We start from the raw sequence: 23,453 nt of genomic DNA, 5'->3' as shown, positions 1-23,453 counted from the left end.
ATATATATATTTATATATATATATATATATATATAAATATATATATTATATATATATAATTTGCTCAGACTAGCATTGAAAATGTTGGTTGCAGCTAGGTCTCTCTGGGACATCTCCAGCTCAGCAGTCGTAACTTCCAGTGATTTATTCGACGAGCAAAGACGAGGTGAAGACTGGTGAGGGATAAGAGGCTACAAACAACAGATCTCAGTCAGGAGTAGACGGGATCCAATATCCACTTATGAACTAAGCGACAAGGATGCCACCCATGTTGATCCAGAACAGAGTGAGGACCAGTCTCCAATCACTCTCATGGGGCTCGTGTGTGGTAGTGCATCTCCCATCACTTGAGTAACGAGCCTCTCACCTCATATCTCAGTCCTGTGTCCAACCATGAATTTCTTTTATAAGGCTCCACTCTGGGTACCTCTACATTCTTGTTAAAGGATTGATTAGCTACATATAGACAGAGATAGACTGAATACACTGGGCCATTAACCTATCCTGATTGAAAACTTTTGCCTCTTTCTCCTCACTCTGTGTTTGCAATCACAGTATCAACTAGTTCTGTTTCAAACAGGCTCACAAACATAAGCTCATGGTATAGTGTCTTAAAATTTAGAGCGTTGCTGATGCTCTCAATCAATCCCTAAAGTTATATAAAGTTGTTTTTTTAAGTGCATTGATGGTAATACAGATTAGAGTAAAAGCCGAAGTGAATATGAGACAAAGATGCACTTTATACCTGAAGCTTATATATTTGGTTATCTCAGATGTTTCTCTGAATTAAACCCTCAACATCTCGTGAACTTTAGTGTTTTGGGCCTGCAGCCCCCTCCACATCTGCTCTCTTGTGTTTTCATTCCACCAAAGTGCAAAGTAGATTCAATTCCAGAGTAATGAGTAAAGATGTCTTTCCCCCTGTTCTTCAGCTCTCTCATCCACCTTTGGGGTGTATAAAATGGCTTGATGTGAGTTTCGGCTTCTTGTGTTTAATTAAAGAAACCTCTATTGGGCAGCAGATTTAGTGGACAACAAGGACACGAGGGTGCATCTCTTGGCTTGGAACCAGAGTGTTTAATGCATTTAAACTTGATGCTATCCAGTTTTCTTTTGATCAAGGAGTTTTAAAGGGGTTAGTTTGCCTCAACATTAATTCTCGTTAATGATTGCAGGTCCCGTGGTGATTTATCTGCAATTCTGCATTAGTTACACAAAGTAGAGCTTCCACCTCCCCGCGGTCACTGCAGAAACACAGCAGACCTCTTTTTGTCCCTCCAGTGTCCTGGTTTTCCTCGTCATGTAATACTTTCTTGTTACATATTTGTGGGATAATATCAGACTGCAGCAAAGTATGATTATGAGCAAGGGATTTTACATTAATATAGCAATAATGTTAAGTTTTTAGTTCTTGCTGTGTTAAAAATATTCTATTTATCATTGTTCAGCAGACGGCTACACTGAAAAATACCAAAACTTCTAAAGAGCCGCTGAACGGATTTTAGTAAAACGTTTAGGAAATATTTAGTGGATGCATATCTACAGCTGATTACCTGCTAGAGTCAACTCAGTGTACGATGTCTGCTACAGTCAAAGCAACAAAAAAAAAAAGCAACAACTCTGTCAATTTTGCAGGAATTATGCTAAATTTTGTAGCGATTGTAGCCGAGGTTCAACGGCAACACAGGGTTTAAGTGCAACTCATTGCAGAAAATATTTACTTTAAACTTTAGCATTAACTATTTGAGTCTGCCTGTTAGCAAAATATATCTGGCTTTAAATGAAACTTTTAGGATAAAGTCTATAAGTGTGCATCTATAATTGCATATATTTTGGCGTCAATTCAATTTAAAGTGGCAGCCGCAACTTATCAACATTGGCCAACACACAAAAAAAAAGGCTATAATTCAGCTGGTTTTAAAAATACGCAGCTAAAAGTTGATGTGGTAGAAGCTGAGAGTCATCAGCACACTGAGCATGACATATTGGGATGTTGTAGATTGCAAATGCAACGCAATTCATTTTAAAGTTTGACCAGATGGCAACAACTCTGTGACTTCTCACTATAACATTATTTTAGGGTGAAATATTGGCACGGAATGTGGCGGGTAGTATGCATCACTTCAAGCTTTTAATTTATTTTACACGTCACACTTCACATGTTCCTGCAAACAGTTTCCAAACTCTGCATGCACTACAAGCTTAAAGGTGCACTTTAAGATCCATTAAGCTGCTTGGACAGGGATCTGAAATCCAACAGACAGGCTCTCCACCTCACAGCTTTTTATTCTTCTGCGTTTGTCAACACAATATAAATGTTTAAGCACATAGTTTTGTGCACCTCATCTTTTAACGTGTCACAAACTTCAGGGACTGAAGCGTCTTTTTTCACTATCAGCAGAATTTTATCCTCTTCGCCCAAGTAAATATGACAAGAAAGAAGATTAAATTATAAACTATTCAGTGCTCGGAAAAATCAGCAAGACGTAGCAAAAGGATGAGTTGTTTGAGTTACGCAATGCCTGTTTTTTTGTAAACGGAAGGTGCAGGATTTGACAAATTGTGATGAAGAGAAATAAAGACCAGGCTGTTTCATTTGTTCTCCAATGCAACCCTGGTATTTGAAAGAGTTTCTCTCTGCAGGGCGCTTTTTCATGTATTCATCTTCTCTCTGAGCTCCGTTTCTGCTGATCCGACACTACAGCTCCTGACGTTTTCTTCACTTTCCTCCTCAGAGACTTTAGTTTTCATTTCCTAACTGTCACACAGAATAGATGCAGGGTGGATCCCATCGTATCCACCTCAGATGGTTTACGCACAGATGTGAGTTCAGCCCTGCTTGAAAACATCTCCAAAACACACTCAATTGATTCTGTCATTCCCCAAACACATAAATTATTCAAAGTCCTCACACGTCCAACAGACTGTGAGAAAATGAATCATCTGATCGTGCAGCGGCAGTTTAATGTATCATTTTACCGTATTTTCCGCCATATAAGTCACATCAGTCCAAATATGTCTAATAAAGTGGAAAATACATAAATAAGTTGCTTTGCTGTATTAGTCATATCTATTATGCGTCACCGCTGATCACCCTGAAACGTGGGCCGGTGTTGTGCCAAAAATCGATTGGCTGCCAAATGGCGGCCGCGGGAGCGTGCACAGGTGGACTTTAACAAGTATTTTACAAGATTAACACTTAAAAACAGTTATTTGTTTGCTCAACATTATAGCAAAGATGTGTCTCAGTTTAACTTCTCCTTACTAAATGCACTTTAATGGTCAAATCAGCTGCATTTCAAAAGCTGATTTGCGGCTGCGGGAGCACGCAGAGGGAGGAGTCGCTGTGCATTTCTTCCAATTTTACCAAGAAAACCACAGAAAACAATTGTTTGTTTGCTCGACATTATGGTAAAGGTGTGTCTCAGTTGAACTTTTCCTTAATAAATGCACTTTAATGGTCAAATCAGCTGCATTTTGCCTGGGCGGCGTGGCGAAATGCAACTGATTTGACGTTTGTTCCAATAGTTCCCGAGCGAGATGAAGGTGGCTTGGTATGGCAAGCCAAGTGTCTCATTAATAGCCACTTTTACCTATTAATGAAACACTTGGGTTGTCATATTAGTCGAGGGCCCTCTAGTGGCTGAAAATGGTAGTGTTCAATATTTTCCATGTCAAAATGAAGGAAATCGTCAGATCTCAGTCAAAAATTGTGTTATAAATATGGGGGGAAACGTATATTAGTTGCTTCACTTCTTTTTGTTCTTTTTCATTGCTTTTGAAAGTTTAACCGAGCACAGCAGACAATCTGCTTTTTTAATATCATCCTTGTTTATCTTAAAATATTTACAAACTACAGACATATTTTTTTTTACCTTTGGACACTTGTTCAGCAGAAGTAGAAATGTTGCCATCAAGCATGTCAGTGGTAGCGGTCACAGGTATCGGGGGTTTTTTTTGTTTACCGAGTACGAATACTTGTGAAAATGTTGGTATCAGATAAGGTGACCAGATTTCTGAAGTGAAATCTGGGGACATTTCCAGCTCAGAGACCAAAAACAATGAAATTTTATCCAGATGAAATTAAAAACAGGGACAGTTACAGTTTCATTTATTTTTACATATTTATTCATGTTTACACAATAAAAATCATGTATATTTATATATAAAATATATAAATATAACAGCAGGAATGTGTCTCTCCACACTTTTAACATTTCCTAAGATTAATAAAATGAAAGTAATAGTAGTAGTAATATAGTACTAAAACTGAGGAGGAGGGTCAAGGGTATATACTACTAAGTGAGCGTGCATATCTTGTGAGTGAATGAGAACATGTACTTAGGTGTGTATAAGTACATAGTGTATATAAGCCGCAGGACTTGCAAATTTATGCAAAAAGGTGTAACTTATACGCCAGCAAATACGATACTTTTCTTTTTTGCTCAGCAGGTATTGACAAATGCACCTATCTGACTGATTTATAGTCAAGTTAGGATTTCGGAGCGCTGCTGTGGCAGCATGGATTAATTTTGCTGTTTGTTGATAAGAGTTTCCTGCTCTCGAGTTGTGGCTGTATTTTTTCCAATCCTAACTGACAACTACATTTGTAAGGCTCAAGCCACTTTTTTTTTTTTTTAGGCCTGAGATTCACATATCAAATAAAGCTGTAAGCAGAGATCAAGAGAAGAAGTGCAGACAGTTTGGAAACAGGGCTTTGACAAAAGCTGCATACGGGCATGCTGTGGATTGTATGTGTCACCGCTTGGTCAAACAGAAGCATCTTTTGTTGCCGGAATGGGCTGTTCGCTGCAGCTGTAAGACTGTCTGGATTTAAATAAATCTCTTGCAGCATGAAATATGCTCTAAAGCATCATATGGTCTCCATTATTCCCAGTGTGGATCAGTCTCACACTGTTTGGGCATCAAACCACTCCGGTCGGCACTCTGCTGTCTAACTGTGTGTTTGACGGACAACACATCATCTTCTGCCAAACATGAGGCAGAAAGACAAACATGCAAATAATAACTACCCTTTATAAATGACTTGTCAGTTGTTGGTTACATTTAACTTACACTAGAAGTAGATGATGTTCTTATAAGTGTAGGTGATACATGGCAGCACTGTGGCTCAGTGGTAGAGCTGTTGCTTCTCAGCGAGAAGGTCACTGGATCGAATCCCAGCCAGAGGCCTTTCTGGGTGGAGATTTTATGTTGTTTATTTTATTGCTTATTTTTCATGTGTAGGTTAACACAAGGTCAGCAATGAAATTAAATGTTCGGGGTGAGATTAACCGTTTCGACCCCAAGTACAAAATAAAGGTCCAAAAGAAACGTGTCTGTACATGCGTGGGTTTTCTCCCACAGACCAAAAACATGCATGTTGGGCTGACTGGTAACTCTAACTGGAGACCTGCCCAGGGTGTCCTCTGCCTCTCGCAGTGATTGCTGGTCTGGATATGGGCACCAGTGACTCCCGCAACGCGAAATAGAAGAAGTGGGTAAAGAGGATGGATGGATGGATGGATGGATGGATGGATGGATGGATGGATGGAGAAACAAGGTGACATTTGTTTTAAGTTAAACAAAATCTGTTGAGAAAGTTGCTCTTGGATTCACTTTGGCAGCTGTGATGAATCCAGAGATTAGTTTGCTCAATCTGCCCTCTTCAAGACCACAGTCTGTCTACATCTTTATCCTGCTGAACTTTGATCTTGGACACAAAGACCTTTTAACTATCACTTCAGTGGGATAAACGTTTTTAGCTGAGCTTTGTTCCTCAGCCTGAGTCTGTGTAAGAATGTAACACCGGTGGATAAAACAGAATTTCAAGAAGACAGAGCTGAGACATTAATCAGTGTAAGATCTGACGCCACAGTCTGCTCGACTGATCCGTTATCTGAATCAAGGAACATTGTTAGAACCTGTTTCAATCAAAACCCAACAAGAATTAAACCTCCAGTATTCTCCCAGCATGCCTTTCTGATGGTATATCTCCCCATCAATGAACCAGAGAAATAAGAATACATTGTGTGACAGAGGAACATGTGATCAGTCCTTTTTCTGAAGCTGATCAGAGGTGGAGTCACAGTGGCAACGAAGGGGGAACATCCCTCTTCCCTGGGGCACATCCCAGTTCCTCCTGGATGGGTCAGAGAGGCCATGGAGGGTACATGTTCCCTTCATCAAGTTCTAGGTCTCATCTCAGTTGGGTGTGCTGGAAAACTTCCTGAAAAGAGCAACCAGGAAGGACTGAACCACCTCAGCTGATTTCTTTCACTGTGGAGGAGCAGCAGCTCTTCTCCAAGCTGATCCAATATCAGAGTACTTCAATTTATTTCTAAGGCTGGTCATTCCATCCGCATGTATTCTACCTTTTGTTCTTTCAGTTGTGATCCATACCTCACGCCCACAAGCGAGAGATGAAACATAAAAGAACCAGCAAATCGAGATTGTTGCCCTTTGGCTGAGAAACCAAAGCAACACCCTCATTACTGCAGAAAGCCCCATCTCCTGCTCCCTCCTACCATCACTCATGAAAAAGACTCCCGGATACTTGAACTCATCCGCTTATAGGGCAGAGACTCATCCCTAACCCAGAGAGAACCTTTGTCTCAGACTTAAAGGGGCCGACTCTCATCTCAGATGCTTCACATTCACTCTGAAGTCCTAAAGACGCCAACAGAATCAGAATAAGCTTTATTGTCATTGCACAGCGAGATTATGTTCCGCACAGCCGTCCTAAAGATGGACAAAGGTGTCCAGGGGCTGCAGCTTCTAAGAAGCGCTACCCTTATTGATTAGATAGAAAAAGGGAATACACATAAGGAGAGAGAGTTATAAATAAATAAAAAAAGATTTCTCACACCGTGTCCTTAACAGGGCACAGTTTTCAGGTATCAAAAAAATCTACCACAGCAAGCAACGTAGATAGACACAGTACATATCACATGGACGACAAGACGGTGAGATTTGTCCATGAACACTTCCAGATAGCTTCCATAGTCCTGATAAGATGTTCCAGTGTCTCTCAGCCGGTTCAGCTCTGATAAAGGTTCACAGTAGTTCTCTGTGGGAGGGGAGTGGACAGAGCAGAGCTTCTTTATCTACATATCCACCAGGAGCAATTTGAGATAAGTTGGCTTTCCAAGGCCGAGCAGGGAGACCAGATTCAGAAAACAACTGTTTGGGCAGGCAGACTCTGGTTCCTGTCCGCTTTAAGTTCTGCTGGAATTCTCGATGGCGAATCCAAACAGCCGGATTTGTGGACATTTCACCGGTCCGTGCTGCCGCTTTCCTCCAGAAGTTGAATCCATCGTGCCGGCGAATTCCAGGAAGTCAAAGCACAAATTAATCCATCACATAAGGCCGACAGCCTGACCAGAACCAAATTATTTGCAGCTGTCTTCTTTGTATGTTGATAAACCAGGAACCAGCCGATTCCGAAACCTGTTATCATAAATCCCATTATATATGCATCTTCGATCCATGACATACCCAGCTGCGTGCGTCCGCTTGGGCATGAGGGCTCACCAGCACCCTGTCTCTTGACAAAAAAAAGCTATCAAATGCATTGATAAACCAGCTGACCAGATCCGTAATAATAATTTACGACTCGGAAGATGTGTAAAGAGAAGCTCTGATACACAAGACAAAGAGCAAAAGCAGGAGAGGGAAGAAAAGCGTCCGTCTTGTTCGAGTTTCAAGCGAGAAAAAGTACCACATAATCCGAAAAAAGCAGAGACAATGGGGACCCCAAACCAGATATGACTGGACCTTGAGAGCTTGTCCATGAACACGCAATCAGAGACAAGAAATAGTCTTGGTGGAGTCCAGCCTGCACTGGGAACGAGCTCCACTTTGTGCTGAGGATGCAGCTTTACAAGTGAGCCCACGTTCATTTTAACTCAGGGAAGACAGACACAAGCCTTCTCAAGAGCCACAAAGTCCACGTAGACTAAAGAATCAAACCCATGACCCTCTTAGCAACTCGGCATGTGTGAAGATCTGGTCCACATCCCAGAGGAACGCCACACTGCTCCTTCTGGATTAGAGATTTGACAATCAAGCCTCCCTTCCAACAAACACTGTGAAGTAAACTTGTTTAAAGCCTTGTGGAGAATACTGTTCAGGTCAGACAAACTAAAAATATCTGAGACGGATAAGAAACATCAGCTGACAAAGATGAGTTAGCTGGTTAATTAATTTAACTTAACAAATGTTATTTACAGTGACGTATATAATGTTGTGCTAAATGCAGAAGTTATAAACTCAACATAAAGACTGACACGAGCAGGATGATTTATAGATGATCATTTTTATATTTGACAATAAGCTGCATTTAATTGTGTTCATCCCCTCATTTCAGTGGTTACTGGGGACCTCCTGAACACCGAATCATACTCCATTTGTTTTGACTGGGTTGGGGGCTAAATGTAATAAAGAGCGCCGCTTGGTTTCAGCTCATACTCCTCTCCTCATCTAATCCCATTAAGGCGTATGCTTCAGGAAATAGAAGTGCCTCGTGGTAATGAAGAAATGCATTAGAGCAACAAAAAGGCCTTCTTGCACAAAAAACAGGGTTCTCTCTCAATAATTCCCGTCACATTCTCCTGCAGAGATCACATTTACTTCTACGGATGGTTTTGTCTTCGGTGATCCATTTGATAATGGCTGCATGAGGTTAAAGTAAATGTTTAGTGAAAGAATTGCACGAATTAGATGTGATGTGGACTTTTCCAGATGTTCAAGGCTTTTGAAACCCATGTTTTTTTGTTGGTGTTTGTTTAGAAGTGCCAGAAGACTTTAAAAACTTGAAATTTGTCGAATTAAAGTGCAATTTGTTGCAGAAAAACATTTATTTCCTCATTCAGAAAAGACCATTTTCAATTTTTGTTTCCCTTGACTATGATTTATTTTTGTACTGTCTGAAAGTTGTTCTCAAGTTGGAAATTTAACAAAATACCAATTTGATCAATTATAAATAAATTTAAATTTTATCATTTAAATATAACAATTTTAAGGTATGAACAATCAATATCTTACCTGCTGTAGATGGCTCTTCAAATGGCTTAATTTAGGAGATATAGTGTTTAGTGGTAGTTTTGAGACTGACAAGATAACACCTTGTCCAAGTAAAAACCAAAGCTGATGTGAGAGGTCTTAAAAATGTCATGAGTACAAGCAAATGGCAGCAGCAGCTAGCAATAGCACATCCGCTATGAATGTTGTATTTCTGACAAAATAATTATGAAGTAGGAAAATGATGACTGTGTAAATGTTTATGAAATAACATTCACATGAACCACTATAAAGTTTTTGAAATTGAAGTGGTTCTAAAATGTCAGCTACCCACTTTTATTTTGGCCTCACTCTGATGTTTGCATCAATTTGGTCAGAAATAAAGTCCCGGTATTTCTCCAAACTATCTTTCAAGCGTATTATCTACACTGAGTAAGATGTTATAACTTTTCACAGAACCTCACGTCAAAAGATTTGAACTATGACTTTAAGTCTCTCTTCTGTAGTATTTTGGGGGTTTCTCTCTCGTTTCATTACCACAAATACAACATCCAGATATTTAAGAGCCTGTCCACACTTTTAACCAGTGGATATTCGTTTACACCTTTAGTCACACCCTCACTCATGTGTTCAAGAGAAGGAAAATTATAAAATGTGAATGTTATATAATTCAGACATCATACACCAAAATATAAACATAATGTCTGCCCTTACAATATTATATCATAGATACTGATGAAAATACCCCTTTTGCATCATTTTTGTATTTCATGTCAATAAAATTAGGCTATACCAGCAATAGTTTTGTTTTTTAAGTCCAGTCAGGGTCCTTCATGATGCCTGCCTTAATAAGAATATTTTATCACAATAGTGTGAACATTTATGAAGCATTCACACTATTATGATCCGTTTTTCTTCCATATGTGTTTCAGCGTGATTCTCATTCTAAAAAATTCATGCTATTTCAACAAATCATAAAATCAAAACATTCAGCTCTTTAAGGACGATCCTGCTATGATTTTTGGTATTGGTGCAACTTTAGCTTTGTGAAATATTTAGCCTTTTCTGTCATTGTTTTCTTATAGAATATGAATTAAATTCATTTTACATCCTTCAAATCTTTAGATCTGTTTACAACATTTTACTGCTCCTTTCACATTTTGTTCTGGTTCAGCTCCTTTCAGCTTCCTTCTGCACATTTAAACTTTTTTCAGCTACTTTCGGCTAATTTCAGCTGCTTTTTTCAATGTGCTTCTTCCAACTTTTTTCTGATAATTTCAGCTTGTTATGTCCCTTTCAGTTAATTTCTGTAAATTTCAGCTGTTTTGCTATTTCAGCTACTATTTAGCTGTTTTATGCTAATTTTTAACTTTTTCAGCTAATTTCACATTTTTTTGCACTCTTTTCAGCTTTTTTCAGCCTAATTCAGCAAAAATGTGCTCTCCACTTCCTTCTGGTAATTTAAGGAGCTGCTTCAGATGATTTAAACCTCTTTCTGCTTTTTTTGATTGATTTGCAGCTGGTTTTTTTTATTTCTAATTTCATCTTTTTTCCAGATAATTTCCACTTTCTTGCACTCATTTCTGCTTCTTTCAGCCTAACTGGACAAACATGTTACTTTCAGCTTTATTCTGCTATTTAGGCTAGTTCTACTTTTTCATCTACTATATTTGCTTTTTTTTTTCTTTTCTTTTAGCTAATTTCAACTGTTTTCAGATAAATTCAATGAGGGAGTAATTTCAGCTACATTCAGTTTAACATATTTCTACTAATTTCAGCTTGTTAAGCTCCATTCAGCTTCTTTTTATGCTAGTTTAAGTTATTTCAGCCAGCTGTTTTATGCTAATTATAGTTTTTTCAGCTAATTCTACATTTTTTGTGCTCATTTCAACTTTTTTCAGCCTAATTCAGCAAAAATTTGTGCTCTTCACTTCCTTTGGAAATTTAAGCTTCTTTCAGATTTTTTTGCTACTTTTCAGCTGTTTTTTGTGTGTGCTAAATTCAGCTTTTTTCAGATAATTTGCACTTTTTTGTGCTCATGTCTGCTTCTTTAAGCCCAATTGGGCAAACATGTGTTCTTTCTGCTAATTTTGACTTGTTTTTCCATGTCAGCTTTTTTTTTTTTTAGCTAATTTCAGCTGTTTTTCAGCAAGTTCTTCTGCAATAAGCATTCACACTGCATTTTCGCAGGAAATGCAATTTCTCTAGTTGAATAATTTTCATTAAACTGTGTGAATGCAGATGCAGTAGTGTAGGCTGGGATGTCGTATGCCTTTAGGGAGAAGTGGGGTGAAAAAAAACAATAATAGCAAAATAAAATAGATGTAAATCCTTTGACCAACATCACACATGATTGGAAGACTCATTCAGCACAACACTATTTTAGTCACATGTAAAAAACAACATAAAATAGGTAGTATAAACACAAACTACATCTAAAAGAGCGTTCGAGGTTTACAAAGAGAATCTCTAATTACCTAGGAGGTAAATGAGTTATCATTAGAAGTTATAAGCAACTTTTAAAATATGAATTAATCTTAATACTGTTGCTGGCAGAATGGGAACCACTCTAACGTGACTTGTTCCTGTTGAATTAAAAATGAGCTTCCACATCCAAAATAAACCAAGACCAAGCAAACAGTGAGCTGAGCGAACGTCCACCTCTGACAGCTGACGAGCATTACATTTATAAGTATTTTTAGAAATGGCTGCATGAATATTTTATTTAGAAAAAAGCAGCACAGTTGTTTTGTAGACTGGTCTTGTCAGAATAAAAGAAGTTTCCAGGCATTTTATACAGTGTTTGGTGTTGTACTGCCACCTATTGGACAGTCCATGCCACAGTTTTATCTATGCACTTCAAAATAAAAGTTTCTTTCAAATTGTACTGTGTTGATGCAATCTCACACTCCCCATAATGATGGCAGCTTTTCTGTGTCATTTATTTTAGATTCTTATATCTAACCAGGAAGCAATAAACCACAACAAATAACTCCTTTTATCAAATGTATTATTCACAACAAAACACTGAACCTGATTTTTATATGAATTTAAATTATTTCTGTGTTGCTTCCTCTTCCTTTGACAAGTTCTTCGTGAACTCTTCTTTCTTGGCCAGGAGACGCTCCTCTCTGCGTTTACGGGCCTCCTTCGTCTTTGTGCGACGAGCCTCAGCCTGGTCCCTGAGTAGGTAACGAGCACAGAACATTCATTTCTCACTGGACACAAGAACCTGTTGTTTAACTGACAACAAAAGCAACTTACGCTAGAAGCTTCTTGCGAGCCTTATCAGCCTTCAGTTTGTGGATGTGCTCCATCAGGATGCGCTTATTTTTAAAAACGTTACCTTTGGCCTTCAGGTACAAACTGTGGTACCTGCAAGATTCAAAGCAGAAAAAAAACTGACATTCTACACCGAGAGGTTACCCAGTGGGTACATGATCTTAGTAAAAGTACACAGTATAGTCTGTGCATGACCTTATGTGCATGACCTTAGTAGAAGTACACAGTATAGTCTGTGCATGACCTTAGTAGCAGTACACAATATACTGTGTACATAACCTTAGTAAAATTCCACAGTATACTGTGTACATGACCTTAGTAAAAGTACACAGTATACTGTGTACATAACCTTAGTAAAAGTACACAGTATACTGTGCACATGACCTTAGTAAAAGTGCACAATATACTGTGTACATGACTTTAGTAAAAGTGCACAGTATACTATGTACATGACCTTAGTAAAAGTACACAGTATACTGTGCACATGACCTTAGTAAAAGTGCACAATATACTGCGTACATGACCCTGTGTACATGACCTTTGTAAAAGTACACAATATACTGTGTACATGACTTTAGTAAAAGTGCACAGTATACTATGTACATGACCTTAGTAAAAGTACACAGTATACTGTGTACATGACCTTAGTAGAAGTAAACAGTATAATCTGTGCATGACCTTAGTAGAAGTACACAGTATACTGTGTACATGACCTTAGTAAAAGTACACAGTATAGTGTTTTCTAATGAAACACCATCTAGACATCATTCTGAAGGTAGAGACTGTTTTAAACATTTTTTATGTTGTTTACTTTTGTCATTTCAGTGTTTTCAATTCAGAAGTTGTCAGATATATTTAAAAAATTACAGAACAAGTCCTTTGCAGAGTATAAATTATTATTATTTGTTTTTTTTTTTTTGCCAGACTTACAGATTTTTCTAAAACAATTGTTGTTTAAAAAACGGCTGAATGAATTTCTTTCAAAGGGATTATATTTACAGGATTTCAGCTCAGTTATTTAATACTATTTACTTTCATATATGATTATTTATTGAATTTAGCTCACAGTGTGGTTCTTAATATAAAGTTTAGCTCATCCAAACAGCCACAACACCTTGTTGTTGTTAAAACACAGTGTGGAACTGAATTCAGCAGACATTTATAATAAACTACAAAACACCTTTTTACTGACTCTCTGAGAGAACTTTGCAAGTATGAGTGAAAAAAATTTAATGAAGATGCACATTTTTTTATATAAGTTGGGGCATAAAATATTCGTCTTAGCGTTGTTGTTGTTTAATTATAAGAACTCAAGCAGCAGACACAGTCGTCACAGTGTATGCGACGGCGTGCTCTCTCTGACCCACAGTTTGTTCACATGCACTAGATGCACGTCTGTACGATGACGACGACGCTCCGAACAAATTCACGTTTAATTAATACAAAGTTAGATTTTAGATACAAAAGTCCCGGTGAGGTCAGGGCACGGTGCGGGGGACAGGGGGTGATGACGTATCAATTTTGGTATCTCCAAACAGCTCGACCCGCCCTGCTCTGCTCTGATTGGGTCAAACCGTGGCTCTGGTTCTCTTCAATGGTTGAAAGCAGCGTCAGTTTAATCCCTGTACCGTTATTTAATTGGATGGCTTTAAAAGATCACAAGCCCCTCTTCATTTTTACAGATGATGGAAATTTGTTCTTCCCACATTTAAAATGAAGGAAGAACTTTAAAAAAAAAAACTAAATAAAACTTTAACTTTCTGAGAATATTAATCTATGCATCACAGAAGAGCAAGAGGCATTATAAAGTACGAGTTTATTCTCTAGCGCGCACTGCTGAGATCCACACTCACATGTGCCTGTCGATTTTCTTCAACTCCCTGTAGCGACAAAGAAGACGACGCAGGATCCTCATGCGTCGCATCCACGTCAACTTTTCAGGCATACGAGCATTGGCTGTACCTTTTCTTTTACCTGACAAATAAGCACATTTAATATGTAGCGTTAAGATCCCACAGAAACTACCATAGTAATATGTAGCTCTGAATTATAAACATTAAAAGTGGAAAACAGACGTTGATCTGGGACAAAAATAATATGAAATATTGACTTCTTCCCTTGTGAAATTGGCAAGAATACAAATACATATTTATGTGATGGAGCCGGTAAAATCAAACTCATCTTGCTAGGAAAACAAGTCATAAAAGGACTTCACAGATGAACAAACACGCACCATAACCCATGTGGCGTCCCTTTCGGCGAGCGAGGGTGTTCTTACGGCAACGAGCGCGGGAATGGACGGTCACTGGTTTCCTGATAATCAACCCATCCTTCACCAGTTTTCGAATCTGCTGGCCTGCAGCCCAAATAAACAACAACAGACAAACATTTTTTAAAAGCCAAACTGATGGAGAAAAAGCAACGTGCACCGTAAAGAAAGCAACTCACGTGAGTTTGCGTTGGCAATCTCATTTGTTTCATTGGGGTCCAACCAGACCTTCTTCTTGCCACAGCACAGGACACTGGATGCCAGGCGCTTCTGGAGTTTGAGCATGCTGGATGAACAAAGATAACATTAAATGTTAACTAAAACAACACTGCTGTCTTATTTGTGTGGCATTAAAATATGACAGTGGGACATAAATCAATATGCACACTGCAGATGATGGCTTTTCAGTGGGCCAACAGAATAGGATTCAAAGCTTTTCTTGTGGTTTTTAAATAGATTCGTCAAAAATCTGTATGTTTGCTGGATATGAATTAAAAAGTGACGATCTGTTAAATTAATTTCAGGCTCAATTCCTTCATTCAACCTTCATTTAAACAGGTTAGTCCCATATATTTAGCTCTAAGCTAAATGATTAGTTATTCCAATGCTTGAAGCTAAATTAAATAAACTGATTTAGTCTTTTCGTGGCAGACAGCGCCCTGCATATTAAATTCAAACAATAAATAAACCTATTTACTAGTGTTTAGTATTTTATTACTTGTTATAGCATATTAGTAGTGAGGACTGAATCATGTCTTCTGTCCAAAACAAAATTTAAACAGTTTATCTAGCCTAATTCTACCTCTACCTTCATGACGTTTTTAATTGTCTTTATTTTATTTATTAATGATAAGTAGGGTTGAAATGTTGAGGTGTTGTTTGCAGCTAAACATGTTGATACATGCCCTGGTTAGTTTGTTTACCTCTCGAGCAAAGGCCGAAAAGGAAAAACTCTCTTCATAAAACATCAGACCAATGCTAGAATCTCAAACGCAGTATAATAAATACAAATAAAATACACTTTGATTACTATATTGAGGAGAAACACTTAAAAATGTCAAAACTTACCTTGTGTTTACCGCTAGCTTGACAGACACGGAGGAAATAAACCAAAACAGACTGTACCATTTTTGATAAAATCGTGGGTGACTCCACTATGACTCGTTAATACATTTTTAAGTATATATTTAATATTAAAAATAACTAAACGAATAAAGCAGTTGTTTTAAAGCATAATATATTCGGTACATAAACATATTAAAATAAATAAATTTTATGATCCAGTTTGTTTCCCTCGTTTTTGAACAAGCAAAATGGTACGGTCTAGTACGTGCAGTGCATAAATTTAACCACTAGAGGTCGCACTTTCAACGTTTGTAAAACGCTTGATTTTTATCTTTGAGAGTGTGTTTTTGTTGCAAAGCATATTAATGCGAAAGCATCAACTGTTTATTTAAAAATTATTATACAAATTATTATAGGGTTTAGTATAAAACAAATCAACCATAGTGTATATGTTCATGTACAATCTAACAAGCTCAAGAGTTCTGCAGAGCACAACATGTTTGAGAAAACAAATGTTGGCTAACAACTCAGTTGCTGAATAAAAATAAAACTTTCACCTGATATTTTCTATCAACTGTGTATATGTCACATTTAGTCAATGATTAAAGCAAAAACTCTATAGGAATACAATAATATACGTCTATGGATACAATTTTGCAGATGTTTGTCTGGTTCTGGGGTCTGAAATCTGCAGCTCATGTGGGTTCAGGCTTTCTGCTGTGGTTCTGTGTATTATTATTATTAAGTAGGTTGGTCTATCTGTACAAAAAGATTAAAAAAACAACTATTTTTAACAGACATAAGCAAATCTATTAACAATCATGTTGTGTACACAGTTTCCCATCATGTAAGTATCAGAATGAACTAAACATGACTCAAAGTTTCAGCAACAAAAACAGTGGTTTTATATATAGTACTGTGCATAAAGATAATTGTTATTTTTATTTTACAAATCAAGTAGATTTGATATTATTAAAAATAGATAGTATAAATAACCCCTTCGCTAATCTGCAACCAACTTCCTAAACTGTGATCATCCAACAAAATTATGTACATTCTTTACACACACAGATACATTTTATACATAAGAAAAATGTCTTGTAAGATTTTTTGTGTTACTTTCTTTGCACTGACAGGAACTATGGTACATATAATTTTGTTGTTCTTTCTAATGACAGTAAAGATTTTCATAAAAACTGTTTTTGCAGGAGATATAGCAAACTATGAAATAAAAAATAAAAATGTTTTTTTCTGAACTATACCATATGATTTCATTTGAAAGAATCAACTGGAATTTTTCAAAATAGTTTAATATGCAATTCTGAAATCAGGTTAATGCAAACAAAACACTTTTCTCTGCATACTTGACTTCACCTTAAATTGTTTATTAGATAACCTGGAAGAATCTGAACATAAAAGCCAAAACAACATATTGCTCATCTGTTTTTGCCAGTTAAAGGTTTCTAGGCTGATTCAGACTTCTGATTTTTGTTGCATTGTTAGTGTACGGTAGATCAGTGGTTAGTGCTGTGGGCCTGTCATCCTGAGGCTGCAGGTCCAAGCCCAGGTTTTTTTTTTAAATAAATCTTTATTGAACAAAATGTACAAAACAAACAGGTATTATAATTAACAAACAGCACCTCCAAAACAGTGTTGTAAAATAAGTACAAATTATACAAGATAAGCAGAGATATAAGAACAGACTGAAAAGAAAAAGATAAAGAATAACAAAACAGAAAATGAAAGTAAAATTGAAATTTAGTCAGAGGATTCAGGAAAATATAATTTGTAATTAAAAAGAAACAATTTAGCTTTTTTATTCAACAATTTTCATTGTTGAAAATTGAAAATTGTTGGATTGTATGCTTGGACTTTTTTGGTTTTGAATAGTTTTTTATTATTAATCAATTTAAGGGAATCAATCAGATAGATTAGTTATGACTGAAAATTAATAAAATGTGGTATCAAAATTGCAAATTTTTGTTTGTGGATGAATTTTGTTTGTATATAAATAGATAAAATTGAGTATATGTTCAAACTTACAATTTTCAGACTTAGTAGCAAATAATATTTTGGAGATTTAATGTGCATGCAATTTTTATCGATTGAAAAATGTGAGATTCAAGGTCACTCCAAATTTTTTTTGGATATGTCACAACTAAAAAATAAGTTTGATGTTGTTTCCAAGTTTTTTATTTTTTACAAAAAGTACAAGAGTCATTAATATCTGTGAATTTAGCTATGATAAAATTCAAGGGATATGTGTTGTATATTAACATTTTAAACTTTCTTTGGCTTTGTTAGAGATACTGTATTTGTGGAGTAAGAGCCAGGCCTTTCTCCAATTTGAGCTCTCCAATAAAATTTACCTCTGGGTACCACACTTTTTTATTATGAAAGCATGGCGTATGTGTCCTATTGTTACTTCTTTTTTATCTGTTAGTTTAATTCCTTCCAGTGAGAGCGTGGGTAGAGTTTTTGTAACTTCACTGTAACACATATGACTTTTAACAAGTTGAATTAATTATTTGAGAATAGCATTGGTAAGCATATTCAATTCTCTGAAAGGAATAGGAAAACCATGGACAAACAGAAATTTCTCCTAAGATAATTCATTCAACCTTTATTTAGACAGGTAAATCCCATTGAGCCTCGAGGTCTCATTTACAAAGACTTCAACAAAGAATGATGACAACAATGGACAACAGCGACAACAATAGACTGTTATAAAAGGCATACAGATTTTTTTTGTTTGTTTTTTACAAATAAGATGGCAAAAATAGTAACAAAACAGCTTGATATATAATATTATCTAATATTAGCTAATAATCAACTAACAGATAATATTTTGCCAGTATTATCAAAAAGACAAAGGATGTGGTTGACATATTTTTTGAAACAGTTAAGAAAAAAAAAAGATGATAATAAGAGTATTGCAGTTATTACAAAGTAGAGCTTTATGGGGTGAAAAATTGTGGACAAAAACCAGTTTCCAAGCTAGAAAGGCTTTCTGATGAAATATGGACAATTTGATGGGTAATTTGTTGAGTAAAAAGTTACATTTCAAACGGAAAGACAGACCTCCGAGCCCAACGCTATTTTTGACAGGTGATGACGTCACAGACGGGAGTGGCACAGCGCCGCCCTCTAGCGGCCTCCGGCGGCACTGCACCACTGACAGCTGACACGGCGTGCTGCTGCGGTCCATCCTCACTGCTGTCCGCTCCTCGCAGGAGAGCGGAGCCTGCGCTCGAAAGCCCAAGGCGCTGAAACGCTCCTCGGCTTGCCCGGTTTCTTTCTGGGTACTCTTCAAGCTTATTTCTGAGAAATGAATCAGCGCAGCACGATATTTAAGGTAAGCCTTCTGCTCTCACGAGCCCGTCTCTGGCGAGCTAGCATCGATGCTAGCAGCTACAACACCGGGCTTGGGACGCGTGTAGCTCACTGCGGCTCCTTTATTGTCACTAAAACAACACATTTTTCAGTGAAAGTAGCTCTCCCACCACGTTGTGGACACCGGTAGGCATATGGAGAGGCGCATAGTTTTCTGGAACGCTTGACATTATTTCGCTAACTTTGACTTTGACATCAAAAAATGATTGACAGAATGCGGGTCTTCTCGTCTCGCCATTCATGACCCTCTGCCAACATTTAATGCATGCCCGTTAAAGTAGCTTAAACCGGTTTAGTGACAGCTTTAATCCCTGGGATTTGGTCTAAGGTGAAGCCCATTTAGTGTCACAGTGCAGAACCTGGAGTCCTGTGTAGTCTAACCAGATGTTAAGAGCCTTTTTCCTTAAAGTTACTGTACAGTAAAGCCACACTACAATTGTTTGGGCTATTGTTGTCTGCTGCTCTGCCCATCTGTCACAAAGACCTCCTCTGTTTGACCTGGTTATTGCAGACAGCTTGGACAGTATGGGGGGGATTACAGTATGTGTAGACAGTATAGACAGCCTTTTGTTGTGCACATTGAAGGTGAGGGCAGATGAATGGGTTGGATATGATCCATAATGCTTGGTTTGCAGTAAAGTCTCCTCATCTGATGGGATTACTCTGCACCACTGTAGTAAATCTAGTTCCCCTCAGTGCACGCTCTCATTGCAAATAGTAAAATGCTGGGTGGTGATAAGCAAGATGGAGCTCCTTCACCCCTGTGATGACACACAAACTGTACAAAGCAGAGCGACTGAGCTTTCATTCATAAAGTGAGTCACTAACCTGTTTCCAGACCGTGGCCGTTTCCTTTGAATATGTTTGTGCTCGCTTTGTTTGGCTTTTTCTTGAACGAGTCGCTTCTTTTGACTATTTTTAATTTTTTTGCAAACCCATCCATTTTGCATGAAGCGTATTTTAGCACAGCATGTCTCAGGGGTTTGCCTGGTTGAATAAAGGTAAAAGACATTTTTTAACTTCTTTATAAATTGTGTGTGTGTGTTTTGGATAACCTAGACGAGTCTTAACCAAACAGCAAAACCAGCATATTGCTCATCTGTTTTTACATGTGAGATGTGCACGTTTTCTTATCTTTTGTGAAACAGCACCAGGTTGTAAAGATTTTTCCTGTCATCTGCACACATAAAAACATAAAAGATTTTTTTTTTCTACAAGACATCCATTTAAAATAAATGTCACCAATGTCTGATTAATTGGCGTTACTTAAATCAGTCGTTTATTTTATTGTGGCTGCTGGTAATACATAGCGAATTACAGCTTTATCTTTATAGTAATTTAATGGTTAAATCTTTATGTTTGACGTATGATGGATCATTTTAATTTTTCAGTTTGAGGTGGAGCTAGAGCTGCAAGAGAAAACAAACCAAGTGAGCAGCAGAAAATCCTGTTTCTGTTTTAAAAAAATCCTTAATTTGTTGAAAATCCAGTTATTTCGTTTTTAACACCTTACAGATATTATAAATATGTGAGTCTTGAGTTGTCTTACCTCAGTTAAAACCTACACTCAGTGATCGTGTAAAGGCGCTGCGTTAAAGTGCAGAAAACAAAAGATATTTAGCCAAGGTGCATTAATGGAGCTGGGTCAAAACTAGAGGTTTGGATCAGTATTAAGATAAAGTTAAGCTTAAAATCGTCACATTCATTCATTCATTTGTGACTTTTTTACTGAGATTTCTGCAGATTTTTTAAATATTCTAATGATTTAAATTGTAGTTGATGGGACATTTCCAATTATTTTCCTATTTCCCTTTTGAGGAACATTATGTCCACTATTTTTAGACATACTGTACTGGTAGTTTTTTCAGACTGGTAAACCTCTGCCCATCTTTACTTCTGAATGATTCAACCTCTCTGAAATCTACTTTTTTTATACTAGTCCTATTGACCTGTTCTTAATCAACCTAATTAGTTGTAAAATCTTCCTCTAGCTGTTTTTTTATTTTTAATTTTTATAGCACCTGTTTATTTTAGGCATGCACGATATTATCGGCATGGTATCAGTATCGGTCGATATTAGCGATAAAGTTAAATATCGGACATCGGCATTCCATCAAAATAACTCACAGAGATAAAAGGTGCTGTTTTTTTAATATATACCGGTATAGATTATATATATATATAGTGTTGCATCATTTTCAGCCCCCTTTTTTGCATCTGCATTTGGTAGCAGGCCATGCAGAATAATGTAGTGTTTTAATTTCACAGCAGAGAAAACTATGTAGTCTCTGTAAGTAGATCTAGGAACAAATATTGGTACTGGTATCGGTTATCGGCCAAATAAGTTTTAACATATCGGATATCGGCCAAAAATCCAATATCGTGCATCCCTAATTGATTTACCTTTTTCTCTGTTCCAACGTTTTCAGATGTGATGGTGCTATACATTTCATAATTGCCTTTATATTATTAAAAATAATAAAATTTTTGTTAGTTTCAGCATTTGATATTTATGTGTAAAATGTGAGTTTCTGACATTAGCAAATTATTGCATTTTCTCTTTATTTATATTTTGCGTAATGTCCCGACATTTTTGGAATTGAAATTGTAGAAACGCAGTGTTATAAAATGAGCCGGCTGCTTCTCTGTCTATTTTTATGGCTGCATTACTTGGAGCTGAAGTTGATTTAAATTTCAAATAAAAATTATGATGAAGTAGAATCTTTGTTGGAGTTAAAACTTTGTACATTTAAGACACAGTTTCATTCAGCTCAAGAGCAGTATCTCTTTTTCAAGACAAAAGTGTATTTTAAATCAGTATTCAAATCAGATTACGTGTTTTTAATGGGATTAGGAAAGTTAAAGTGTGGTTAAAGTAAATGATCAGATCAATTCCGTCCTTGTAAAAGAGATTGATGATCTCAATGAATTTCTTCCTGGTAAAATAAAGTAATAATAAAAAAAGTTTGTGAATCAGTAAAGTCAAATTGCGTAAATTGTTTCCAGCCCTGTGAGTTGCCACAATGTTTTAAACGCAAACATTTTCAGTGATAATCATGGGACTCATATTGTTAAAAAAAAGCTATCGTACCTTCGTTTTAAAAGAAGTATGACCAAATGACATCAGTGGTCAGAATGGCAAAATAAAAATGTGCATGTTCCATGTTGAATCATTTTAAAACAGCTGCTTGATGTTTTTATGTATCGTCAGCTTGTCGGCAGCTGCTGTGTGTGATCTGGAATTAGAGGAAAGGGCAGCAGTGAAAATGGAGCTGCCTGATGGCTTGTTGCTGCAGGTCAACAATGGAGAGCAGTGGTGCAACCGGTGGAAACATCCCAACGAAGACTCTGTAAGTCACCAACGTAAATAGATCGCCCTCGTGCATCATTCATCAGATCAAAAGCAGATAATCTGGTTTCAGCATGCACATGTTCCTTTGAGCAGACCTTTTTTGTTTAATGTTAACTATTGTGAGCCTAATTGAGTTGCACGTGTGGTTGTGTTCCTAGGACCGGAGCACCAGCCCCTCAGTCCTGCGCTCAGTTGCCAGGACGTGGAAGGAGGGTCTGCTGAACAGAAAGAGGCCCTTTGTGGGCCGATGCTGCCACTCATGTACTCCACAGAGCTGGGTAAAGTTCCTCCATTGCACTTATCTCAAACTCACTGAACTTTAGTCTCCACTAAGAAAATTATTTTCTAAAGCTTAACTGTAAAACTGAAGAAAACAAACAATTTGCAGGTGCCAAGAAGTTTGGATGCATAATAAAATTGTACAAGTTAATAGTTGGTTAATTGATTTTTAATTCTCTTATAATTGTTTTAAAACCAACATTAAAGCAAATAAATTCAGATGTGACCAAATAGATCAGTGATTGACCAAATTATACTAATGAATAAAGTCTAAGGTCTTAACCTTTGGATAATGTTTGTTTTCGTTGCAGGAGCAATTGTTCAACTCCAGCATTCCCTCTCTGGGCCTGCGCAACGTCATCTACATCAACGAGACTCACACTCGGTAAACACAGCTGAATCTGTTTCCTGTTGTTGGGTTTCACATCATATTTACAGTAGTTTGCATTTAGCAGCCCCACACATTAAAACAAGGAACAAAATCAACTTTTACACCGTGCACAAAGAGCAAAGGCTCATCGTGTTTAATGCCAGCAGCACAACTCAAGCATGCGCCGTACTTCTGAACGTGTTTACAATGAATAGCTGAAGTCAAAAGATCTGATCTGTGAAACAGGGGAAAAGGAGATGGATAAATAATTTAAAGTGCTTGTCAATGTAGCCACTGATCTTATAAGGCTGAACTCAGTCAGATAAAAACTGTCAGAACAGCCAATATAAACAGTAAGAACAGCCGATATAAACAGTAAGAACAGCCGATAAAAACTGTAAGAACAGCCGATAAAAACTGTA

At 37.2% G+C, this 23,453-nt stretch overlaps 2 protein-coding genes across 2 annotated transcripts in view; one reads left to right on the top strand and one right to left on the bottom strand.

Annotated features, from left to right (window-relative positions):
- Positions 1 to 12,010: 12,010 nt before the first annotated feature.
- On the bottom strand, positions 12,011 to 15,672 carry LOC119423670 (60S ribosomal protein L19). The gene is made up of 6 exons (XM_037691075.1): positions 15,641 to 15,672; positions 14,752 to 14,858; positions 14,537 to 14,659; positions 14,157 to 14,277; positions 12,286 to 12,396; positions 12,011 to 12,203 (listed from the first exon to the last, which is right to left on the bottom strand). Exons 2-6 carry the CDS (start codon positions 14,855 to 14,857, stop codon positions 12,077 to 12,079), a joined length of 588 nt encoding a protein of 195 aa, XP_037547003.1. The 5' UTR covers position 14,858; positions 15,641 to 15,672; the 3' UTR covers positions 12,011 to 12,076.
- A 3,147-nt stretch (positions 15,673 to 18,819) lies between these two features.
- Positions 18,820 to 23,453, top strand: part of gpam (glycerol-3-phosphate acyltransferase, mitochondrial) — a 23,617-nt gene continuing 18,983 nt past the window's right edge. Inside the window, exons 1-4 of the mRNA XM_037691443.1 lie at positions 18,820 to 18,992; positions 22,242 to 22,380; positions 22,541 to 22,660; positions 22,973 to 23,046. Coding sequence (XP_037547371.1) covers positions 22,297 to 22,380; positions 22,541 to 22,660; positions 22,973 to 23,046 — 278 coding nt within the window. The 5' untranslated portion in view covers positions 18,820 to 18,992; positions 22,242 to 22,296. The remainder of the gene's footprint in view (positions 18,993 to 22,241; positions 22,381 to 22,540; positions 22,661 to 22,972; positions 23,047 to 23,453) is intronic.

Source organism: Nematolebias whitei, chromosome 17, assembly GCF_014905685.2.
Source record: "Nematolebias whitei isolate Nwh7 chromosome 17, NemWhi1, whole genome shotgun sequence".
Taxonomy (NCBI): domain Eukaryota; kingdom Metazoa; phylum Chordata; class Actinopteri; order Cyprinodontiformes; family Rivulidae; genus Nematolebias; species Nematolebias whitei.
The sequence above is the reverse complement of the archived record's forward strand: the minus strand, read 5'-3'. Positions and strand labels throughout refer to the sequence as shown.

Bases quoted from the DNA above. Each gene is read 5' to 3' on its own strand.
- LOC119423670 (XM_037691075.1), bottom strand. From the start codon at position 14,857: ATGCTCAAACTCCAGAAGCGCCTGGCATCCAGTGTCCTGTGCTGTGGC. The intron at 14,660-14,751 runs GTGAGTTGCTTT...TTTGGGCTGCAG, and splicing joins GATTGCCAACGCAAACTCAC to GCCAGCAGATTCGAAAACTG. The intron at 14,278-14,536 runs GTGCGTGTTTGT...CTTATTTGTCAG, and splicing joins GGGACGCCACATGGGTTATG to GTAAAAGAAAAGGTACAGCC.